The sequence below is a fragment of the Saccostrea echinata genome, unplaced genomic scaffold, assembly GCF_033153115.1.
Source record: "Saccostrea echinata isolate AGI-Se365-2 ecotype Australia unplaced genomic scaffold, CSIRO_AGI_Sech_v1 ptg000080l, whole genome shotgun sequence".
NCBI classification, from domain to species: domain Eukaryota; kingdom Metazoa; phylum Mollusca; class Bivalvia; order Ostreida; family Ostreidae; genus Saccostrea; species Saccostrea echinata.
In genome coordinates, this window is record NW_026889829.1 from 10,986 (window position 1) to 37,476 (window position 26,491).

General features: G+C 33.9%; 1 protein-coding gene and 1 long non-coding RNA gene across 2 annotated transcripts in view; both read left to right on the forward strand.

Moving 5' to 3' along the window:
• The first annotated feature begins 257 nt into the window (after positions 1 to 257).
• Positions 258 to 26,491, forward strand: part of LOC133176650 (interferon-induced protein 44-like) — a 62,811-nt gene continuing 36,577 nt past the window's right edge. Inside the window, exons 1-2 of the mRNA XM_061311750.1 lie at positions 258 to 800; positions 931 to 992. Coding sequence (XP_061167734.1) covers positions 275 to 800; positions 931 to 992 — 588 coding nt within the window. The 5' untranslated portion in view covers positions 258 to 274. The remainder of the gene's footprint in view (positions 801 to 930; positions 993 to 26,491) is intronic.
• Positions 10,138 to 26,343, forward strand: LOC133176651 (uncharacterized). The gene is made up of 8 exons (XR_009719508.1): positions 10,138 to 10,205; positions 16,024 to 16,132; positions 17,608 to 17,673; positions 18,064 to 18,155; positions 19,101 to 19,154; positions 20,925 to 21,026; positions 22,209 to 22,381; positions 26,236 to 26,343. It is a non-coding gene; the product is annotated as an uncharacterized LOC133176651 (long non-coding RNA).

Here is a 26,491-nt window from a genome sequence, read left to right on the forward strand (position 1 = left end):
CTTTTTCACAAACCTTAAAAACATTAGTGAAAAATAAATTGTCAATAATTTATGAAACAGAATATGTAAAAGATTATATTGACAATATAATTTTTGAAAAATATAACTTTTCATGAACTTTTAGAATTGAAAAATGTCTGCTCTCAGGGAGGGGGATCGTCCGCGCCTTGCACGCCTTCATTCTTTATTTGAAATTGAAGTTGACGGAATTGTTTTAACAAAGTATCATTGCTTTGATTCTTTTCTACCAGTGCAGAATCAGAGATTATAAACAATGCCTGAACTTTTGAAGCAAAATTACCGTGAACAGCTAGCCACCTGGATTGGGAAGACCTGTCACTTCCGGTTATTGTACAAGATCAGCAGAGATGGATGTTCAGCCACAACGTTTCATCAAAAGTGTGACGGTCAGGGACCAACAGTAACAGTTCTGTATAACACAAATAACACGATATTTGGAGGGTACCTATCACAGAGCTGGAATTCCAATGGCGCACATATCGCAGACACAAATGCATTTCTTTTCCGACTGCAGTATAACGGTTCTTCTTATCCACATAAAGCTCCTGTCAATGGTTCCTATTATAATTATGCAGGCTATGGGGATGGTAATTATGGTCCATCTTTTGGAGGGAATACTGACTTACGCACATTTCAAGGGAACGTTTCAAAATCTGGCAATACGTTTGCGCTAAGTGGTTATGTGCAGGTGCAATACTATACTTACAATGGACAGGATACCAACTCTATGACAAACAATAATCTGTCGGTTACCGACCTCGAGGTCTACCTTGTCGTAGGTATAATCGCCGTGTATTAAACTTTTACTTGTAATTGTTTTGTAATTGTATGAAAATCCTGCAAAAAAATTTCCACACAATGTACTGTCAATAGGTATATAAATGAGAAAAATAAAGTAATGTATTGTAGATGGAACAGGACCAAAGATTTTTGACAAACCATGGAGAGAACCACCTGAATGGAACAATGAGGTATTAAATGTAATTATAGTATTATAATGTATATAATTTTCTTATCAATCAGATTGAATTTAATATAGTGTAGCGGTTATGCATATATATATATATATATATATATATATATATATATATATATATATATATATATATATATATATATCTATATATCTATATATACAAAGCACTAAAAATGACCAACGACACGAACAATAATAATTGTCAAATTTTCGGGACGACTTGCCCCTTCCTCAGGACAAAGAAAAAGTTAAGAAGTCATAAAAACAAAGGAAATAGAGAAACAAAAACAACTAGCACTACTACTAAACTACCAAACACTAAATATTTATAGTGTTACATGTTTAATTTCAAGTAAATAAACAGTCGTGAACAAAGAAATCCGGAGCGCTATGAATTGCGTCCGGTCTATCGGGTGAACTCTGGTGAAGTGCGATTTACATAATTGAACGAATTAATTATCACTAATTAACTACGACAAGCAGTAATTCGTACATTGTCTTATTCTCTCAAAATAGCGTAACTATTTGGGCAGACTTGAACGCAACTTGCTACTTCAAGCACCATTTAGGCCCCTTAGCTGGTTGCGTTTCATTGACGATATAGAGATGAAGTGGGTGGAATGTCGCGAGAGCCTCGAGGCATTCATTTCATTTGCCAGCACCTTTCATCAGTCTATCAAATTTACAGTAGACGTATCTAATTCGAAAAACATATTCCTAGATACTACATCTACCCTGATTGATGGTGAAATCGAGTTCAGTCTCCACACGAAACCCACAGATTCCCATTCGTATCTTATGCCAACTAGCTGTCATCCCCCACACACATTTAAGGATGTGCCTAAGGGTCTAGCCACCAGAATTCGGCACATCTGTTCATCCCCTGCCTTATATCAGGAACAAAGCGGTCTCCTCAAGTCCCACTTATGCAAAAGAGGCTACAATGCCCGCACCGTACAAACAGCTATTGATGAGATGGCGGGACATGACAGGCAAAACCTATTACGCTACAAGGAAAAAGACAATAGCGGCAGGGTCCCTCTGGTAACCACATACCATCCCGTCCTTAAGAACCTCAGCGGTATCCTTCAAAAGAATCTGCCAATTCTCCACTCAAATAAACGAATGGCAGAGGTCTTTAAGGAGCCCCCATTGGCTGCACACAGACGCCCGAGGAATCTAAAGGACATGGTAGTAAGAACCAGATTGGACAATCCATTACCTAACGGGGGCTTTAAAACTTGTTCTGACAGAAGATGTCTTCTATGTAAGCACCGCTCTGACACAGACAGCTTTAACAGCCCTGTTACAGGCCGCAGCTACAAAATACTAGGGAATTTGTCCTGTCAAACAGACAACTGCATTTATCTCATCAGTTGCAAAGTTTGCTCCAAATAGTATGTTGATGAAACAGGAGATCTCCGCAGGAGAGTCAATAATCACCGTTCTACCATTAGGACCAAAAAAACTCAATGAACCCGTTGGGGAACATTTCAACCTTGAAGGTCACAAATGGGAGGACATGACAGTAGTGGTTATTGACCATAATCCAAGATGGACAGACGCTCAGAGAAAAGGCAAGGAAAAGTTCTGGATGCATAGGCTGAAGTCATTCCGCCCTGATGGTATTAACAAACTTAATGACTTCACCAGGATGAACGTGAACAAGACCCAATCCCGGATTGTAACAAACAAGTTCATTCTCTCTATATAGTGTAAACTTTACCGTTAATTCGCATTAGCAATTCTGGAACAACCTACCCAGATATTTACAGCTTACATTTTTGTGTATTTCTTTTATCCTATTTCCAAATTTATAATATATCCAAATTCATATTTTTAAAATTGCCCTTCCATATTATCTTTCTTTAATTTCTTTTTATCATGTATAGTTACGCTATTTTGAGAGAATAAGACAATGTACGATTTACTGCTTGTCGTAGTTAATTAGCGATAATTAATTCGTTCAATTATGTAAATCGCACTTCACCAGAGTTCACCCGATAGACCGGACGCAATTCATATCGCTCCGGATTTCCTTGTTCACGACTGTTTATTTACTTGAAATTAAACATGTAACACTGCAAATATTTAGTGTTTGGTAGTTTAGTAGTAGTGCTATTTGTTTTTGTTTCTCTATTTCCTTTGTTTTTATGACTTCTTAACTTTTTCTTTGTCCTGAGGAAGGGGCAGGTCGTCCCGAAAATTTGACAATTATTATTGTTCGTGTCGTTGATCATTTTTAGTGCTTTGTATAAATTTTCATCCGTGACCTTGTATCTGCTTAGTAGATCCGACACTTAGGATATACAGTGTTGTTGGTTTTTAGTGCTTTATATATATATATATATATATATATATATATATATATATATATATATATATATATATATATATATATACACATGTATATTGAAAATGCTATTTTTTATGCCCCCGTAATCGAAGATACGGGTAAATATAGTTTTTGCCCTGTCTATCCGTCTGTCTGTTTGGGTGTCTGTGTGTTTGTCCGCAAAAACATTAACCTTTCCCATAACTTTTGATTGGTTGGAGTTATGGCTTTCATATTTCACATGTGTATTCCTTGTGACAAGGCCTTCCTTCGAGTACCAACATATTGGACCTTTTGACCGTGACCTTAGAATTTGACCTACTTTTGAAAAACTTTAACCTTGGCCATGACTTTTAAGCAGTTGGTGCTAGGGCTTTTATATTTTGCATGTGTATTTCTTATGACAAGGTCTTCCCCTGCGTACCATTGATATTTACCCTTTGACCTTGATCTTCGAGTTTGACCCATTTTTAGAAAACACTAACCTTGACCATTACTTTTGAATGATTGGTGCTTGGGCTTTCCTATTTACCAGGTACATGTATATATATCCATTGACAGAAGCCCTTTCTTGGGTACCAATATTTTTGATCTCTTGACCTTGGAGTTTGACATGCATTTAAGAAGCTTTAACTTTCACCATAAGCTGACATACGGGGGCATCAGTGTTTCACAAACACATCTTGTTTTAAATACTGAATACCTATAATTATATACATGTATATGTAAGGGTAATACAAGATCTTTAAAAAAAATATGCTTTGCTATCTGAAACGATAAAAATTCAGAACTGAAAAATGAAAAACATTTTGATGATAAATTGAATTTTCATAACTGTCATTTTTCTTTTACGTGAATCATAGTTTTTCTAAACCTCAACTAATCAATGTAAACCGAAGTTCTCCACCTTGTCTGAAGTTTATTGTATGATTGTATGTTTTTAACGCCCTATTCGGAAATAAATCAAGCATAAAGAGATCTATCAAGTTTAACCTATATATATATATATATATATATATAGAGAGAGAGAGAGAGAGAGAGAGAGAGAGAGAGAGAGAGAGAATATTACATACTAAAATCCATATCATATGTCATATCAGCCCGAGTGGCCCCATATCAGCCCGAGGGCCGAAGGCTTAATATGCGAGTTCACATAAAATCATTGAAGAATGTTTCGTGCATGTTTATGACCTTTTTTCTATTAAATCTAATAAAGCAAATTTTAGGTCTTTGAATACAAATTAAGTCCACAGATGTTAGTAAAGAATTCTTTTACATGTACATGTATATTTAAATAAAATCAAGTTAATTGATTTTTAAACTTTAAACAAGCGTTACTTCCGGTTTGATATGGATTTTTGCCCGCCGGTCCGATACGTGATATGGATTTTCGGAGCGGTCCTTGATATGGGGTATTGTGACGTCACCCGTATCGCACAGTGCAGAATCGGTGTATTTACTACTAAGTATATGATATATAGAGAATAATACATGGCAAAATCTGTATCACACCCCATATCAACCCGAGACTCCAATATCAGTCCGAGGGCCGAAGGCCAGAGGGCTGATATTGGTCGAGGGTTGATACGGAGTGATACAGATTTTGTCATGTATTGTTGTTTTTAATAATATATTTGAAAATAGTGTCTAAAAATCATTTATAAACTTGTAAATTAATTACAATTTTTTAAATAATCGAATGTGTTCTGTTTTTGTTGAATTTCCGTTTCTCATTTTTTTTCCCAAAGGCAATGCAATCAGCGATAAGAAATGAAATAATTATAAATTAAACAAATAATTATTTTGAATAGCATAAGATATCTGATGAAGTAAAATTACAATTTAAATAAACTTCATTAACAAAAAGGTGTAATAAAGGGTGTAGTAAAGGGTGAAATAAAGGTTGCTGATACAGGTTGTGTAATACAGGGCGCGTGCCTGTGTTCATATCAGGGATGCAAAAATCCTGTATTATATAACATATATATATATATATATATATATATATATATATATATATATATATATATATATAAATGAAAAATATTCAAACATATAAAAACACAGAGAACGAGTAAAACATAAGCGCTTTCATTTCTTCTTCATGATGTTATACAATATACTCATGGTAACGTTTATTGTGACGTCATAATAACTTAACGTTAACAAGTCTCTGATTGACGTCATATTTTTCCGTACTTTTGGCAAAATAATACAATAAAAAAGAAATAAATGCGACTCAGTAAAATTCTCTACATGTATAAAGTACAATTCTTTTACAATAAACTATTTAAACTAGGTTTGAAAGTCCTTATAAAATGTTTTTCTTTATCTCTTCTTTCGATTGTATTCGAGTTATACAATTTATAAAATGGAAAGACAGTGAAAGTTTTATTTCCACATAAGTCTAGGTGTTCACTGACTTTAAGTTTACGGTATTCCGGCACATTAATTTGTTGTTTATGGACTCGGATCCTTTCCCGCAAGGTACTTCCCCTCTCTCCGATATATAATTCACCGCAACCAGAACATGTTATAACGTATATGACGTTTCTAGTTAGGCATGACATGTTATTATTAACTGTGAACTGTTTTCCGCTAAAATTAAAATGTTGTCCTTGTTGTATGTATGGACAGGTACCACAACGCGGATCCTGGCATTTGGTCACATGACATTCTGTCGTTTCTTTAAAAGAGGACTTAGTGAGAATTCGTCTAAGATTCTTCGGCTGCCTCCTACTGTTTATGAACTTTCGATTTTTAAATATTTTAGACATAGTTTCATCGGTCTTCAAAACGTCGTTTAGGTGATAAACAACTGGTGCAACGTTTTTATTTTGGGGATTATGTGTCGTTATTAATGGTAGGATCTTGGAATTTGTCCTGTTTTGTTGCACAGGGTTGAGGAGGTTTAAGTTCTTGTAGTCTTTGTATTCTGATTGATTCGTCATGAACGACGGTGCATATTCTCCTCGCTAAGTTATCAGGTATAGCTCTTTTCGTATGTCGTGGATGGCACGAATTAAAATGAAGATACTGATGCGTATCTGTAGGTTTGTAATAGATATCTGCCAAAATGACGTCGTTTTCCTTAATTAACAAAATATCCAGAAATGGAATTCTATCCGTACTTTCTTCCGCTGTAAATCTTATATCAGGATTAAGTTCGTTCAGCAATGTTTTAAAGGTAGATAATTCGTTGTCGCTGAATTTCCATACAATAAAGCAATCGTCCAGATATCTTTTCCAGTAATTAATAATATAATTTTTTACCTCTTCGTTGAATTGTTCTCCCACTTTTTGATACATTTTCTCTTCTAAGTATCCTAATGTTAAGGTGGCATATGTCGGAGCCATTTTTGTGCCCATAGCCGTTCCTTTTATTTGTTTCAAATGTTTTCCATTAAATGTGAAAGTATTATTTGTCAGCACTATTTCTGTTGCTTCCAAAATAAAGTCGCTTGAAAATCTGCCGTTAATTTTTTCAGGATCCTTACTGATCCAGTATTCTACGGCTTCAAGTCCCAGGGAACTTGATATATTACTGTACAAGTTTATGACATCCAACGTAACGAGCTTGCTGTTTATATCAACTTTCTCTGGTAAATGGCGGAGAAAATCGAAGTCATCTTGTACATAACTTTTGACTCCAGAACATAATGGCCTTAGAAGAATGTCTAGTAGATTGCTAAGTCTTTGCGTTGGTGCTGATGGTCCTCCTACTATTGGTCGGAAAGTGAGATCGTCTGGATAAGGACAAGTTATGTATTCCGAGCATTGGGATTTGATGGCCTCTTTTATTTTTCTAGATTTATGAATCTTTGGCAGTCCATAAAAATTGCTTTCACTATATTCATAATCAATTAAGAAGTCTTCTTCTTTTTCTGTTAAACTCGATGATGTTTTATGACGTTTTAAAAGATTCTTAATTTTCTGCATTGTTTTTCTATCGCTGTTGTTTGGTATTTCTTCGTAGTACTCGACGTTCGATAGCATATTCATTATATGAGTTTTATAAAACTTAGAATCCATGATTACAACAGCGCCACCCTTGTCCGCTTCTTTCATTACAATGGATTCATCATTCGACAATGATTTAAGTGCATTCTTCTCTTCTATTGTAAGATTGCATTTTATTTTGCGGTTTTCGTTATTATTCAGAGGCAAATTATTTAATGTCTCACAAACAACATCTAAAATTTCGTTTTGTCCTTTAATAGGATTAAAGTTAGATTTGTTGCGTACAAGATCCTCTTCCTCATCTGAATCTGAGTCACTCATTTTCTTTATAAAAATGTTCTGCTAACCTCAATTTTCTCGTATACTCTTTAATATCTGCCCTTAGTTCTTGATTGTTACTATGAGGTGTAGGGGTAAATTTTAAACCTTTGCATAACAGACGCACCTCCGAGTCACTTAAAAGTCTGTTGGAAAGGTTAATTACTTTAGGGTCAATATTTTTGTTGTGAGTATAGATTTCAAGTCTTGTTCTACACATACCGGTGCTTGTTCGCTGTGTGGCGTCCTTGATCCCCGTACTTGATGCGCCGGTTCGGAACTAAGTTGTTTGCCCCTTGGTTTGGTTTGCCTCCCCCTAAAAATAGTTTCTGGCATTTTTTCCTATGTATGTCACACGGTTAGTTATGTACATGTTGTGTGAATGACCTCTAGATTGATGGTTATATTTTCTGTCACTTGATGATGATTTTCCATACGATCTAGGATTCTGAATTGGTTTGAATGGAATACGTTGGTTCTGGATCTTTGGTTTATTACATATTTGATTTTTCCGTATGTAGTTGTCTTTCTTCACATTCGTCGCCGGTGGTAAAGTGTTATATGTATCATTCCTTGGTGGGACGTTTCTGCTTATTTTCTAGGCGGAATTACGTTAGTTTTTCTGATTTGTTGTTTGTTAGCTCTGTTGTCCTTTATAGCTTCATTTCCATACTTATTCTCGTAGTCTAACAGCCAAGCTTCCTTGTATCGCCATTTGTTGAACGTTTTCTGTTCTTCTCTTTAACAATCTGATTCCCAAATTTTAAGAAGAATTTCGAGAACTTTACCCGATGCTTTATTCCTCATTTCCTTTTCCATTTGTAAATCAAAATCAGTTTCTTTTTTCTGACTGTTGCTTGATCTCATACGTAGTAAAAGAATTTCTCCTTTCACACGTTCTTAGCTACCTCAATCCGGGTGGCTGTTTGGTCATCAGGCTCTCCGTGGATTGGTTTAATTCTGAATTTTCTCGGTAATGTCGGCTCCTGTTGATTAAGCCATTTTTCAAATTGATCTGCGTGATTTGCATTATTTACCTGGACGATTGCTTTATTGTATGGAAATTCAGCGACAACGAATTATCTACCTTTAAAACATCGCTGAACGAACTTAATCCTGATATAAGATTTACAGCGGAAGAAAGTACGGATAGAATTCCATTTCTGGATATTTTGTTAATTAAGGAAAACGACGCCATTTTGACAGATATCTATTACAAACCTACAGATACGCATCAGTATCTTCATTTTAATTCGTGCCATCCACGATATACGAAAAGAACTATACCTGATAACTTAGCGAGGAGAATATGCACCATCGTTCATGACGAATCAATCAGAATACAAAGACTACAAGAACTTAAAGAATATCTACGGAAACAAAGCTATCCAGACAAAATTATTGATGATGCTATTAAAAAAGCCACAGAATTAGACAGAAAGGACCTCCTCAACCCTGTGCAACAAAACAGGACAAATTCCAAGATCCTACCATTAATAACGACACATAATCCCCAAAATAAAAACGTTGCACCAGTTGTTTATCACCTAAACGACGTTTTGAAGACCGATGAAACTATGTCTAAAATATTTAAAAATCGAAAGTTCATAAACAGTAGGAGGCAGCCGAAGAATCTTAGACGAATTCTCACTAAGTCCCCTTTTAAAGAAACGACAGAATGTCATGTGACCAAATGCCAGGATCCGCGTTGTGATACCTGTCCATACATACAACAAGGACAACATTTTAATTTTAGCGGAAAACAGTTCACAGTTAATAATAACATGTCATGCCTAACTAGAAACGTCATATACGTTATAACATGTTCTGGTTGCGGTGAATTATATATCGGAGAGAGGGGAAGTACCTTGCGGGAAAGGATCCGAGTCCATAAACAACAAATTAATGTGCCGGAATACCGTAAACTTAAAGTCAGTGAACACCTAGACTTATGCGGAAATAAAACTTTCACTGTCTTTCCATTTTATAAATTGTATAACTCGAATACAATTGAAAGAAGAGATAAAGAAAAACATTTTATAAGGACTTTCAAACCTAAATTAAATAGTTTAATGTACGCAGGACAGTTAGGTGCCAAATGGAAATACCGGCGAATTTTTTAGATAGAAAATACATTCTCTACAAGGATGGGCATTTCTTTTTAGGACTTTACTATTATCGGACAAATGTAATTTGGTTGAAAACTAAACGCAGTACGGTTAAGGCAACACAAAGTGAAAATATGCTAATAAGGGGATAATGAGATATGACGTATAGGATATTTGCTCCGCCCTAATTTCCATATATGGAATAGTTGCTAAAAACAGCAAAACAAAATAAAGAAGAGTTTTTTAATTATCATTTTGTTTATTTTGATTTGTTTATTTTCATATTTTTCTCCATTGAATATAAAATTTATGATTGTTTTATTCGATGGCAAGCTATTTTATTTGACGTTTGGTGCGACATCTGTGTCAGTGAAGCGCTTGCGCTGCGCACGTTTTCATTCATTATCACGGAGTGATGGCCGAGGCGGATGGAAACAACGTTTGCTCATAAACAGGTCTGGTTAGAGCCAAGAAGAAGAGAAAATAGGTAAGTTGTAGGTACAGTAATGCGAAGAGAATACTACACTGTTCTTGTGTATAATTATTTGAAAGAATCAATGCACTCTATGGAAAAATATCCTTGCTGAATTTGTCACGATGAACCACGTGGTGACCCCATTAAAAAGCAATGTGTCAACGGTTTTAAAATATGAATTGTGCAGTGACTTTGAAATCCTTGATTATAAATAATTGTGGTTTATTAAGGCTAGGTATTATAAGTTAAATTTTTTTTTGTCACAGATTGTTAAATAAATGTTTATGATAAGTTATAATTGGACTGCTAATGAACTGCGCAATAGACTACCTCTATCTTGGAGGCCCAGTTATCATGGTTATGATCAAACCCTGCCTAATAGTCAAGAACTATTTTAAAACAAATAGTAAGGGTTTTTATTATGAGAATTAAATATATATTAAAACCTTTTAAAGGCAGTACAGTATGTACCTTCTTTGGGTATCAACAGAATGATGTACTTCAATTTCAAAACTTTACATGAAAACTGACCCCTTTTTTACTCTCAGGCTATGTGGCAAAATGTTTATATGCCTTTTACTTTACTGTTATTAAAACGAGGAAACAGAAAAACTTCTCATGAGTTTACCAAAGGCATTGATCTAACCTGAATTCACTGGTAATTTACCAGAGCTCCAGATAAGGTGTGTATTTGCAGAAATATGCATTGAATTTTTCAAAATACGCATTAAAAATTAAAACAGGGCGTACAATTATGCATTAGAAATCATAAATAAGCATTACACTATGAAAGTACTGTGTACGACAGATTGAATGTTGACTAATAATGTGAATTTTGATTAAGCGTATTCGGAATAACATAGGCCGATTTCCAGTTCAGGAGAAAGATTTGAATATTAGAGACTTGTATTTTGTCTTAAAATTTAACAGATTTCCACTGTTCATATAACATCCAAATTTTTGTTCTTGACGCGTACAGGTTGATATTGTCAAAATTGCTCAAAAACACGCATGGTGTGCAATTTATTCTTTATCACTGTTTATTAAAGAGTTCTTGTATATTTACCATTTTCTGTAACTATAATATCATCTAATCTAAAGTCTGCTGACAACTTTTATTAATTGTATGAAAATAATGTTGCTTTTTTGCTTTTCACATGCTCCTGTGCTATAAGTAGCGCCATGCGACTTTTTTGCAGTTGGAAAATTAAGAAAATTTCTTTAAAAAGTTTTTAGAGCATTTATTTGAAAGACTGAAATGAGGTTTAACATTTATTTCATCCATACGACCAGTCGGTCATGTTTATAGACATTTAACACAACCGGACCACTCATTCACTAGACTGGGTCGGTCGGACTTGCCTTAGTGTAAAACCCTGATGTGGTTCGGTCATGCTATGACAGACCTCTGTGTCCCTAAGAAGTTTACACAGAATTAAACATATTTGCTCTCCAATAGGAAAATATTTGCAAATGTAAATATTAAGTACTGAAGCTTTTATTGAAATATTATCTGCCATGTCTTCCCATCAATTTTGAACATGTTAAATAATGTTGGGGTTGCATCATGACTAGTAATGATCAACTTTCATTTCACAACAGTCCAAAACATTCATAGCACAGTTATTTATTACTTAGATATTTTTTTTTCAAATTTGCATGAGACTGCAAATAGAGACAGTGTGACTGGGGCTTTAGGAGCAGAACACACTTCTGATGTCAATTTGCATTTATGTACCAGGCAAAGCCTTTGTGCAACAGTTAATCAATGTACTGAAGGACAAGACTTGTGCATGTATAGACAATTTTTTAATGTTTGATATCAACATGGAAAATATTTTTTTCACCTGAACATTTTTCCTTATCTTGGCTTGAAAGATACTCAAATATACAGAAAGGGGTGAAAGCTGCAGGTTTTTAAGATTGTGATGCAATCAATCATAGGTCTTTTATATTTCATTATCACAAAATTTTGTTATAAATAAATTAATAAAATAGCAAACAATCCAGATTATTTATTTTTCCAGTGCCATACCTTGTCAAGGGTTTTATCGATTACCTTTAGATTGTGTACATTAGTCAGCATAAACATTATACATGTGAAACAAACAAATAGATATCATCAAAATTAATTATATCATTGTAAAGCTTGATACATGTATTAGAAAATTCCTGTACATGTGGTATATGTTTCGCTTAAAAAAGTGAAACAGTGCAAAAACAAACAAAAATGTGCACTTTACAGTAAAACCTGCATATCAGGTATGATCATGCTATGTTTCAAAACTACAGGTAAGGAAATTCACTTTGCCGTAAGCATGAATTCAATGTATGCACAAAATGTTTGCGGTCATCGTATCTATACTCTAAAATTAAAGTTCACTATAATACACAATAAAAGTAGCTGTTATACCCATAACTACCTAAACATCAAGTCTCTAGTTTAACAAATTTATTATGTTCTACAATTTTTAGCTCACCTCAGCCAAAAGGCTCAAGTCAGCTCTTCTGATTGAAATTTGTCCGTTGTCTGTCGTTATCGTCGTCGTAAACTTTTCACATTTTCATCTTCTTTTCAAGAACCACTGGGCCAATTTCAACCAAACTTGCCACAAAGTATCCTTGGGTAAAGGGGATTCAAGTTTGTTCAAATGAAGGGCCAAACCTTCTTCCTCAGTGAGATAATTATGAATTAATGAAAAATTAATGACATCATTTAAAAATCTTCTTCTCAAGAACCACAGTGCTAGAAAATATGAAACTTAAGTAGAATCATCATCAGGCAGTGTAGATTCAAGTTTGTTCAAATCATGACCCCCAGGGGTAACAGGGCTCGACATTAACGCTTGTCCGCATGTCCGGTACCAGTGAAAAAAAAATTACGGACAAGTGAATATTGCTGGGCACTTGTCTGATTGGACAAGTGCATTTTAATGTAAAGAAGTCTCTAAATAATAAAAAGAATGACTGTTGAAAGTTAATAGGTAGTTTCAAGACGGAAGCCCTACATAAAAACCGTACTTCGATTCACATTTGATCGGGATTGAAGTTCACTAATTGCATACTACTGAAAAGGCATGGAACTTACGAACTTAACAAAGTTTGGATTCTGTTTGATGTTGACAGGTTAACTTGTTGTTGTTAGATAAAATTTTGTTTTATGTGTTTGTTGTATTTATCAATAACATCACGAATAAATCAAGCACATGTAATGTGTAATGGACTTTATTTTAGTTTTCAACAGTGTTTGAAATAACTGTGCACCCGACTGCCCGAGACGCACAAATTTTGCAGTGGGCGAACAAATTTGCATGTACTGAAGCCCGGATGGACATGTTAAAATTTTCGATAATTAAAATTCATATATTTGATAAATCTTTTTCAAATCAAGTAATAGTATCGGTAGCAAAGTTTAACAAGCCAATAGGAAGAATTCATCAGTCTATAGATTCTGGTTTGAAGTTATGGTGACCTGGTTCCAGTCACATTATCGTTAAAAAACAAATTTATAAAAGACAATTTTTTTCTCGGGCAAGTAGATCTTTGGCAGAGCTGACAACTTTTACTAGCAGTCAGTCCTGCATGTCTGTCTAATTTTACAGTGAGTTTCAAACACTGGTTTTCAAGTTGACAGTATTAGATCTTTATTGAAAAATTTTCGGACAATTAAAGCTGAAGTTCGGACAAGTAAATGTCTTGGTCACTTGTCCGAATAAACAAGTAGGGAAAAAAGTTAATGTCGAGCCCTGGGTAAGTTGGGGCCACAATGGGCGATCAAAGTTTAACATAGGAATACATAGGGAAAATCTTTAAAAATCAACTTCTCAAGAATAGCAAAGCCATGATTGGTCATATTTATGTGGAAGCATCCTCAGGTAGTGAAGATTTAAGTTTGTTCAAATCATGAACCCTGGGGGTAGGGTGGGGCCATAATGGGTGATCAAAGTCTTGTATAGGAAAGCATAGGAAATATCTTTAGAAATCTTACTCTCAAGAACAGCATCCTCAGGTAATCAGTGATTCATTTTGAAAATGGTTAGGCCTAATAAAAAAATATGTGTGGTTCCGGTTACCCGACCGTCCCTATTTTATACCCCCGACCCTAAACTTTTTTCTGGACAATTTTCAAATTTCCGGAATTTTCCCCGATTTCCCTCAGTGGCTCCAGTATTAGTTTTAGTTTCAGCAATGGTGGCCTTCTTTGACAACATCGTTTCAACACGTAGTACAAGTGTTTTGTCAGTTACAAATGTCACCACTTGAAAGGAAGCAATAGCATTATCTCACCAATATCACCAATAGTTAATTCAAGAACATTCAATGATATTTTTGATGTTTATTATATCAAAAAAAAAACAAAAAAAAAAACAAAAAAACCAAAAAAAAACAAAAAAAAACCTACCTACCTACCCTAATTTGTTTGGAGGTGTAACCGGAACCACACATATTTTTTTATTTAGCCTTATCATGGGTCCAAATGACCCCACTTAATGACAAAGTGAGTCCCATGCCAAAACCAATGCCTCCAAATCCAAGGGTACTCAATAGTACAGTATATTAGATATTACAGTGGAAATTCTGCTGAAATAGAAAAGGGTTTTGTCTGAAAGTGCAGTTGTTTTATTGAAGCTGTGAGTGGATTATTACATTTTCAACAGTGAAATACTGTGATTTATTTACTGAATAAAAGTTATATTCTCTCACACTGTGAATGGATACCAAAGTGATATTCTGTCACAGTGTGAAAGGATATCAAAGTAAGTAAAAAATAATTTCTGGCCTGTCATAAGATAGAGATATCAACTAAACCGTCTTGACTACAACTGCCAATTTCTCCCCAAATATATTGCTAATATCCGTTGTACAATGTTTTCAATCTCACTAAGCTATGACGTCTCAACCGCTCAACTATGATGTCAAAGCCTATGACACTGTGACACTGTGTTAACAAAAGACAGAGGAACAGGGAAAATCATAGAAAATCTAATAAACAGAAAATTCAATGTTGCGTAGTTGGATATGTAATTTATTTCACTCATGAGACAGGATTTTTTATATTTTCACTAGTGCTTCGCACTCGTGAAAATATCAAGAAATCCTGTCCCACTCGTGAAATAGATTACATATCCAACTACAAAACATTAAATATTCTTTATGTATACTATAATTACTAACAATTGGAAGTAAGAATAAATGATTTTGTGGCATGTAAATCATATATATTGTCAACTTTGCACTTTGGTTCTATTTTTAGATCGTACATTCGATTTCACACATAATTTGTATCTGTCATAAAATGCACAGAAGCATATGATGCAATCGACCAAGTTTTGAAGCAGATTATACTGAAATAATATAAAATAATAACTTTCATTTTATAAATTAAATGCGTCCATTGGGATGCACATTTATTGAAATAATGCGTCCTGAGGAAAATTCATGCGTAATTTATGCAGGACGCACACCAAAATTAGACACTGGGTAATGTAGAATCAAATTTGTTCAAATCATGACCCCTCCCCCCCCCCCAGGAGTACAGAGGGGCCATAAAAGGGGATGATAGTTATATAAAGGAATGGATATAAAGGATATGTGAATAAAAATTTCTTCTTAAGAACAGCAGAGCCAATGTAAGTCATATTAATTCAAAAGCATCCTTAGGTGGTGTAGATTCAAGTTCGTTCAAATTAACCCCCCCCCCCCCCCCCAGCCATAGTGCTCAGGTGAGCGATATGGCCCATGGGCCTCTTGTTTAAGAACTGTCAAAAATAATATATTCCCCAGTGATCTAGAAGATTCTCCACTAATTTTTTTCTCTCATTCATTTCAGGATTCTCCTTCATTTCCCTCTGCAATTTGCCGATGGCAATCTGAACCCGAGCTAGTGAAGTTTCATAGCTTCCTCTAAAGTCTTTATCATGGGGATTGCCTTTATGCAGGTTTCTATATTTTTGATATTCTGTGACTAGTTCACTATTACCAAGCAGGGCTCTCAAAATGTCTGTGGTTGATCTCTTTTGATCTAAATTTAAAAAGAATAAATTGTTGCATGAAAATCATTTTTTTAAATCTTTCATTTAGTGACAAAACTTGTGCTGTATGCATATTAAAAAGTTATACATACTGTTTTAATTATATATAAAAATCATATTTTAAAAAAATCTATTTTTTAGAGAGAAAATTTTTGTGATGCATGTGTATTGTAACTGACTTGATAAATTTTCACTTTTGATTTCAGCAAACAATCTTTTTTTGCAGCCTTTAGGATACACTTCTGAAAAAAGGAAAGTTACACAATTGATTCTAATTTTGTAACTTGTTTATTGTTGCCCTTTTTTACTCCGCAAAGTTATATTGATTATTGTATGCAGGGATATTTTTGCCCCCATTTTATTTTTGCCCCTTTTGCCCTAGTCATAAGTAGGTAAATTTAAGATTGGATGAATTCCAAGAAAAAAAACATAATTTCTTAAACAAAACTGTGACTGCCTTGGCAAAATTAAAATGGGACAAAATTGTTTGCAAGTGTGAAAGGGCAAAAATAACACGGGGTGAAAATAACATTGTATACAGTATTTATATTACCTGGGTTATTTATTTGTAATCTTTTCCTTTGAAAACTTCCCACCTCTGATGTAAATTTGGGTACATTCTGTAATGGTAAAGGTTAAAGGTCTGTACAAGTTTAGCTTTTTTCAAAAGCTTGCCTTCTTGAGCAACAACCTTAAACAGTAAACTGACATTCTTCTATCAGGCCATATTATTTTTGAGTAGTAAATCATGAAAAAACACTTAACACTTTTTAATACTTGCTATAAAGAATTAAAGTGTTTCATTTATTGCAATTTTCTTTTGTTTGTTTTGTCCATTTTTTAAGATTGAAAATCTAAAAAAAATGTTGATTCATATGCAAATTCAATCACCAGAAAATTATCTCCATTGCCTTGACGGGTTTTCTTACCATTTGTAAACTGGGTCCGGGTCCGTAGAATTGGGAAAATTGACACAAAATAAGTTCAAATTAGGAAAATTTTAAAAAGGATCAATTTCGTTTTTTCCCGAATAAATAAAAATGAAAGGGGCAAAAAGTGTCTGTATTACAATAGAGCGAACAACTATAAACAGATTATAAAGACACTAAAAAATTATTGGATGATAAGAAATTGCACAAAAAATTTTTAAAGTTTATTCCTATAATTTCATGACTGATGTTAAAAAAAAAATGAGTGGACATAATATTTTTAATTGGATAATGAAATATTTAGGATTTATATAATACTTCCGGTTAGCATAATTGTCAATACCAGTATTGAAAAAAAATATTGCAATATATTATCGTAGGGATTAATTTTGCAATATACTGATATATTGTTGATATCGCTCACCCCTAATTTTTAAACCTTGGCTTTTTCAGAGAGAAACTTTAAACTTCATGCAGTCATACTCAAGATTCAATAATGGGATGATTTAGTAACTGTAGGTAAGCATATAAGATTAGGACCTGCTAACGCAGGGTCTGATTCTGGTTGGTCGCTGAAACTCTGCAGAATTGTATTCTTGGGCAAGTTATTTGGTTCATCCTCCATCCAAGGGGTTAAATGGGTACATGACACATAAGACAAGCTGGCTATATGTGGTTAAATGGGTACATGACACATAAGACAAGCTGGCTATATGTGGATGTAAAAGCATTAGTGCCATATATGTAGGCAGCTCTGATTGTAAACCCCAGATGTGAGAATAAACCCTACCTTTACCTTTTGTACACTCAATTATATATTGAAAATTGTAACCAATATGGCTATATTTTTTTTTTTTAGAAATATATGGCTCAAAGCAGCAGTACATAATTTTACCATTGATTTTGCAGGTGACAGATTTGGTATTGCAAGATTTGGATTGTTGGCAACATCCATGTTCTCCTCATCTTGTCTGACTTCAGCTGATTCACTTCTTGTGCAGGTTTCCTGATTCTTTGAAAGTTGAAGCTTTAATTTTGAGAGAAAGCATATTTGAAAACAAAGTTTTATTATCATTGTTTTTATTATTATCATGATAATTGTTAAATCCTTGATTTCAAGATTTCAACAATATTCTGAAATGTTATGTTTGAAATTTAGTTGTATTTTCTAGAGCATACCTATTATTACTCCAGTTTTCTAAGTATCCCTATGTCTGTCTGTCTGTTATGGGATTTTTACCCGATTCATAATGTGACAGTGAGCAGCAGATGCAAATAAACTTTGCAAATGACACATATTTTATGTCATTTGTTTTATGGCCTTAAACTTATATCAAAATTTGGTTTTAGTCCAATCATGAAAAAGGCAAATTCATTTTTTTTTAGAATAAATAAATAAATGCCCAGGGGTATAGGGTGGGGGCAACAATAGGACATAACATTTTATGTTGGAAAATAAAGAGGGGAAAATAATTTTTAAAAATCCAATGAACTACCAAAAATCAATATTTTACAAGTATTTGCAAGTTTTGTACTTTCATTTTTTTAATTATGGGCCCTGGGTAAGGATTGGGCTGAAATCATTGATCAAATTTCAATTGCATGCATACAGGAAATAATACAGCAACATCATGTTGGTCATATTTATATTGTAGCACTCAATGTTTTGTGGATTCGGATTTGGTAAATTCATGAACCCCTTAAAGTATAGGACTCAAAATTATAAAATCAAAACTTTTTATGGAAATAGGGAGAAAGGGGGTAGGGGAATTGAAAAATTCTGCACAGCCAAGGTTTTTCAGGAGAGCATTGTGACCCATGGGTCTCTTGTCTGTATATATGTATATATTTAGTAGATACTTTATATTTATAAAGCTGTATAAATCTATGTTGTAATCCATGTAATTAATGTTACTGTGTTATTGAGGATATTTTTGTTTTGACAGCTTCTGCGTGCTGATATGTTCCTTCCTAGTTTCCAACTTCATCAAGGACCAATGGTACTAGTACATTGCAATTAAATCGGCATTCTTTTCTTGATAATTTTTAGCTCAACTTATTAGAGAACAGAATTGTGCATTGGTTAGGTGTCTGTATCCTGTCTTCTCACCTGTTATCTGTCTGTCTAGCGTAAACAATTTTCCTAGATGCTACACTTTCTACAGTTTTTGCCTGATATTAATTAAACTTGCTCCACATATACACTTTACTAAGATAATTAAATGGCATTATAGCAGATTTGATCTTATACCAACTGCATGTCATATCCAAATGAAACTTTAAAAATGATACCTTATTTCTTTATTTCGTTTTAGATTTGTGTTCATATATAATTAAAGTTTATCTTTAATTGACTTTAATACTGTAAATCACTTTTTATTCACAAGAACTTTATTTTCGTGTAATTACGTGAGATAATTTGATTCTCATGTATATTAGTATTCCTATTATTTTATAGGGCAAAAACCACAATTCGTGAAAATTTTGTATCACTAATAAAGAGTTAACTACTATCTCGGAAAAATAAGATGTCACGAAAATTAAGTTATCTCAGTAACAATCAGACAGAAATATAGATATATATGCAATTTGTTAGAATTTTAAATTGTTATCAGGTTGATAATTGAAAACAACATCTAAAACAATATGAGTTAAAATAAATCAATTTAGAAGGAATAAAAAAATAAAATGCTGAAAAAAACCTCTTTATTAATACACTGCTATGGAAATGCACCTAATATACAATGTCACAGTCTATAACTTCCATATTTTAGTCCCATGTTGTGCTTTGACAAATTTATTATAAAAATTTCTGTGTAGTTTTCAAATGCTGCCTAACCTAGTTCAATATGCCTATATCAAGGATGATTCACTACTAGGTATATGATAGAATCTGATCACATGACCTTCATGTCATCAAATATTGAATATCAATCTCCTTAGTATAGTCATATAAGGATACACATTGGCTTGCATAAATATCAAATCTTCCCACAAACTCCTTTATGTAAGTGTTACTTTTCCCTTTCTTTCAAGAACAAACCAGTAGAGTTGCTGTCACATCAAAGGATTTTGATAAAATAATAAAAAATTATGTGTGTCTCACTTTTAGACTTGTGATAATGAAATATGGAAAAGTGAGATGCATCTCTTAAATGAAATAATTATTTAAAATGAAAAAAATAAGGCGAAATAAAAAAATATGTTTGTTTACGGTTACCCAACTGACCCAATATTTAATCGCCGACCCAAATTTTTTTTTGTCGTAAAAATCCAGAAATCACTCGCCGGCCAGTTTAACTTTTACATGCATCTTAATCGGTCAAGCATTTGAAATCAAAATCCAAAGTAATAGAAACAAATTGGTGTGTTTATATTAACATGTCCGTGTCTATCGCCCATATGACAAGCCCAAACAAAAGTAAAGCACCAAGCAATGGTAAAACTCATGTGAATTCGTGTATAAAAAAAAATTCAATAAAATAAAAAAAGAAATCCTACCTACTGACCCAATTTTATTTCAGCATGTAGCCGTAAACAAACATTCATTTATTACTTCTAATATTGAGCATGAAGAATTGAAAGTCCAACATGTATGAGGCACTTTTGTATAATTATTTGGGCCGAGGATAGCAGCCTGGATAGCTCAGTTGGCAGAGCACCTGACAAGTGATGCAGGGGTCCCAGGTTTGATTCCCGGTCCAGCAGTATATTTTCCTCTGTCTATTACAAATGTTTATCTTTTCTTAGCAAGTAGAATTTTATTGTAGATATACCTGACTTCCATTGTCAAAAGCCATTGTACCAGGAGATGAATTGTGTCCTCTGCTACTCTTGTTCTGAACTACAAGAACCTGCTGTCATCAAAAATAGTAAACATTTATATATTTATACATGTATATTTTTGATAATGTAAATGGTGATGATGTTTTATCTCAACTGAGCTGAAAGCTCATAAGAGCTCAAGTGCCTTTTTATACCCCTGCTCCCAAGGAGAGGGGGGTAAACTATTTAACCTGTGTGTGTCTGTCTGTCCATAACAAATTTTTGGTTGCAGTTTTCTCAACAACTACTCATTGCAGATGCTTGAAATTTATAGCACACTCTTTATTGAAGCATGCCATATGGTGGGATTCATTTTTGTGTGAATCTGATGTCAACTTCCTATTTATCTGTGTGTGTGTCTGTAACTGAACTTGTGTATATTCACATAATAGTGTACATTCAAATCAGAGTGGGGGGTATTACTAGTGAGCATTGGCTCGCATACTTCTTGTTGGTCACATTTTGTCGGGCATCTGTCTGACTGTCAAACTTATTTTGACTTGTCCAGAACCACTGGGTCAGTTTCAAAAACATCCTTGGTTTAAGGGAAAATGAGGAGGAGATAATTAAGAGTTAGCGAAAACTTGGGGGGGGGGGGGGGGTATTGCTACAATAGTTGATCAGAATGCTAACAAAGGAATAAGTCAGAATTTTCTTTAGAATAGCAGGGCCTAGTCATATTGATATTGAAGCACCTCAGTGTTGTGTGGATTCAGATATGATTGAATCATAACTCTTAAGGTTGGGGCTACAATATGGGATGAAAATTTTTGATGGGAATAATTTCAGAGGAAAAAATGTAAGTTGTCTAAAAAGCAACCATCTTAGGGTAATTATTCAAAAAAAGAATGCTTAAGTAAAGAGATACTTACTTCAATCTCATTTCAAGTTCATTGTATTAAAATTTAATCTTATGGTACCTGTTTGGCAGGCTGTGACTTGTTATTGATTTTTTGTTGACTCATATCGTCAGTGGCTGATTTGTTGGGGTCTGCAATTATTAAAATAATTAAAAATGAAGATTGTTCATTTTTAAAAAATGAATTAATATTAACAAAAAAAAAAATTATGTGCAGCATTGAATCCATACCCTTTGGTGGATAGATGAACTTTGACATTTCCTTGTTGTATAATTTGATTCTGCTGATTGGAAGTTTAAGACAACCTGCTGCAAAGCTACTTGTACATGTTTTCCATGCAGATATGATGTATGCTCTCTCTTTTTTCAGGTCAGAAGACCGAAAGTGGTGAATTTCCGGACCTTCCTGTCTTGTTTGGGGTTCATCAAGGCCATCAAAGAATTCAACGCCTTCATCTGTTCTTGTCCACCAAACATCTTCTCCAACCAGCATAAAGTCTGCTATCCTTTCCAAGTGGGCCTGAAATAGCAGTGGATTCTTCTGTATGAATTTGTCTGTAAATGAGGAGTTACTTTGTTTGTCCAAAAGTTTCGCTTGTTTACTGATTATAGAGTCTTGTTTCTTGATGGTGTCTGGCTTTGAGTTAAGTTTCTGTTGAACTGTGAATCGAAGTACTCCATTATCCACTACGTATTTAGCTTGCCTGTTTGTTGTCTGTAAAGAGATGCGCCGTAGATCACCAAAGCTTCTCTCTTCTTGTTCTGGGATGATTGACTTCAAACAAAATAGTCTGTACGTCTCTGGAAGATGAACAGATAAACTATGGAAGTGACTCCCAAAAAATTTCCTTGATGTAACTTTTGATGGTTTTGCAAAGATGTCTCGAGATAGAATGGCAAATGTAAAGCACTGGTTATATAGCCTTAGGATCTGTCTTGGGTTTCTGGTGTTGAAGTTTGAATAGCATATTTGAATTATTTCTACAAGGCTGTTGACAAGGGACAAAAACTTTTCCTCTATTTTGTTATCTTCATATTTTGTACTTATGAACTTTGCCAGCTTCACTGCGTATAACCTTGCATCAGATCCTTTGATCTGATTCTTATCTCCAATTGTCGTATTTGAAAATAATTCAAATTCTTTTTGCATGTCCTTGGGGACCTGAAAGGGCAGTTCTGTTATGATGTTTTGCACCACATTTGTAATATCATGCAATGGTTCACAGTGTAGTACCTCGTATGTTCCTATGTTGTGTTCTTCAGCACTTTTTAAAGGATCTCTACACATAAGTGCTGCTGGACGACAGATACCATGTAATTTTGTTGTTAATAGGTCAGACAGTACTGATTTATTTTCTGTGTCTGTCCAAATGTTATGATGCTCAAGCTCTAAGGCAAGCTCCTCTTTTCTTAATTTCTGGAATGGATTAGTTTCTCCTTGTTCTATTTTTTTCCAGAGCTCCCCCCTGGTGATTAACTCCCTTCTTTCTTCAAGCGACAGAGACTCATTTCTGTAACAGTGAACCAGGTTTTGATGTTCTTCCACTTTAACTCCACATATGCAGCTATAATGTCCACCCCTTTGCTGCCCTGCCTCAAACTGTCTTGCTGGATTGTCTCCTGTAAAAACTCTTAAATGCACTCGGGGGGTGTTGGATATTTGAATAGACTGCAAGTCTTGGAGTCTTGTATCTGTGTATACAAGTTGTTCCTTGTCTGAACTTCCTGAAGAATGAAGATAATGACTTGATAAATGATGAGTTGTTTGTACATCTTTTATAGTGTCTTTTCGACAGATTATCAAAAATAGTTCTTGATATATTCCTTTGCATTTGAAATTGATTTGCTTAAAGCAATATGAGCTGCATTTTTGAGAATTTTATTTTCCTGTTAAAATGTGCTGTTATGATAAATCTGTGTGCAATTTAAACCATTATTATCAATTAGACTAAAATAAAGTATTACATTTCCTCAGAAGAAAGGTTTTTGATCAATGTAATGTATTTTGTTAATTAAGAAATCAATATTGTACAGGATGACAATAATGTAATTTTGCTTTGATCAAAGCTACTAAATACATGTAGTTCATCCATCGCAAATATGAACAACAGAAGTTTATAAATGTTCTTTTTTTCTGTCATTGAAATTGTTAATTACAATTTTGCCATAAATATTCCAGTCATCAAAGTTGCAGCTCATATTGCTTTAAACATCTTTGAAATTAAGTTTGAAAAGTTTTCCTCAAAGTAAGGCAAAACAAATTTATTTTCAGTTTCTCACGACAGGTCAAAAAATTAAGAATAAGTCCAGAAGGATTTTCTCAGATCATATCCATTAATGTGTAAGTCACGCTTCTTTATATTGAAATGAATTTTGTATTGTTTGCTTTTAATTTATTTCACAAACTTTTTCTCCAAGATTTAGTAAAAAAAGATTTTAATTTATCAAAATTACCATTGTTCCTTGTAAATTTAAGCAAACATTGAAGGGAAAGTGAGTTTTCTCCCTTTGAAATGTTACCAAAATTTTAAATATGGTATATTATAGCAATATTTAGAAATGAGATTTTTTTTCCCACATGTGAGTTTAATTTCCTCATACCTGATTTTCCAAATATATACAGTTTTGGTTTCTCCACAAAACTTTGAACATCCAGGGGAGTTTTTTCTGGAAACTTTATCTTGTATTCTTCGTCTGAGAGGAAATTTGCTGTGTCGTACAGGAACGACATCATAAAGTTTACGTACGATGAGTTTAAAATGTCAGAATGGTCATGCCATAATTTCATGTTGTAAGTGTTTTGAATTTTTTTCAGTTGTTCTAGAGGCTCAGGGTTATAACAATCCTCCTGGATTTTAGTTAATGTAATTCTGGCTTCTTCCTCACTAGTAGGATTATCCCTTAAAACACCAGCATTACTGAACCGTTCCATTTCTTCATTGATGATCATTTTCATGGGAATCTTTCTTCCATAAATTAGGCATTTAGATGTAGTGAGTTTGCCATCTTTATCAATTTTGTTTGTAGTGTGTAGCTTGGGAGCAATGCTTTCTCCAAGATACAACTGCTTTTGTTGAAGCTTGCTTTTAACTATGTTTTTAATTTTCTTAGCAGATCTTATTGATGGAACAGATATTCGACTCTTTCCTAATTTCATTTTGGATCTTCTGACTCTTCTGGTGTAATCTCGTTCGCTGACTCTAAGGGATAGATTGAACTTGTTGGTATTAATACCATGAAGTTTGGCAAAGCTTATTAATATTTGACCCGAATTTTGGGGCTCTGTGCCATGATATGTCACGTTGTACTTACGAGCCAGTCTGGTCCAATTGATGGGCTTTCCTGCAGGGTATTGCTTAATTTCTGATAAAAAAGCATCCCTGTCAAATTCATAACTATCAAATTTCCCATGGTGGTCTTTAGGTTTTATTGTCTTGGATTTCTCTTTTTCAAGTTTAGTACTCAAACTTTTCTCTGCAGCTTCTTTTGTGATGTGTGTCTTATTCATTCTTTCTCTATCATACATGCTGTATGATAGCCCAGAAGCGAGGAAATTCATGACATCACTGTCATTATCTATCATGAGGTTCTCAATTGTTTTGTTAGATTTCTTCACTGTTTTTTCTGTTGATTTTCTGATTTGAGTAGGGGAGACAATTCCTTTGGATAGGTTGTCACTTAAGTTGGAATTGAATGTAATACCCATTTTGTTTTCAATGATGGGCTGTACAAAATCAACCACATTTTTAATGACTTTGATGCCTTTGCTTTGTGAATTTGGACTTTTTGATTTTTGAAATTGTGCAGATATAATTGTTGTAGCTAAATTTTCACATGCCTCAGTTATCTCTCTCTGCTGTTTAGTTGCCGAGGAATGGAGGGCAGAAAAGCCTGAATGAACAGTAGCACAGGGGTGACAGTTATTCAGCTCATGAGACTTCTTCTCATTTTCAGAAAGATTTTGCCATGTTGCAAAAGAAAAGTGCTTGTTGAAGGTTTCACGTTCTTTGTTTTTATTTTGATTTCTGAAGAATTTCTTGTTAGTTACCAAGTCCTGTACTCTGCGTAAATTCAATCTAAAAGTGCTGTATGGCATATGGAGCTTTGGAAATTTTGAAATTAATGATATATAATTATCAAATCTCTGCTGGTCAGACAAGTTGGTTACATATTTTGGGGTTGTAGGGCAATCTGTTTTACCATCATTTTTAAACCAGTCTAAAACATTTTTGTCCTTGGATGTTCTGGCTTGGAAAACTTTTGCGAAATTGCAGTAATTCATTCTCAATTTTATGGAATCCTCATTACTTTTTTGGCTTTGATTTCTATTTATGACAGGAGAGACTTAAAAATGTCTATTTTGGAATGTTTGTGAATGTTTCATAATTTCTTTGCAGCTCACCTTGAAATTGCCCCACAGGATGTTTTCCCTGCCTATGATAGTGCAGCAGCAAATATATCTACATTGTACACGTATGAAAATTTAACTTAAAATTAAAAAAAAAAAATCCACATTTTTTTTTTCAATTTTTTAATGTTTTTTTTTTTTTTTTTTTTTTTTTATACATTTTCCCACAATTTTTTTAAATAACATTCTGTTACCAATAACGAAGTGTATATAGATCTATCCTCTTGTATATGTACATGCAAACA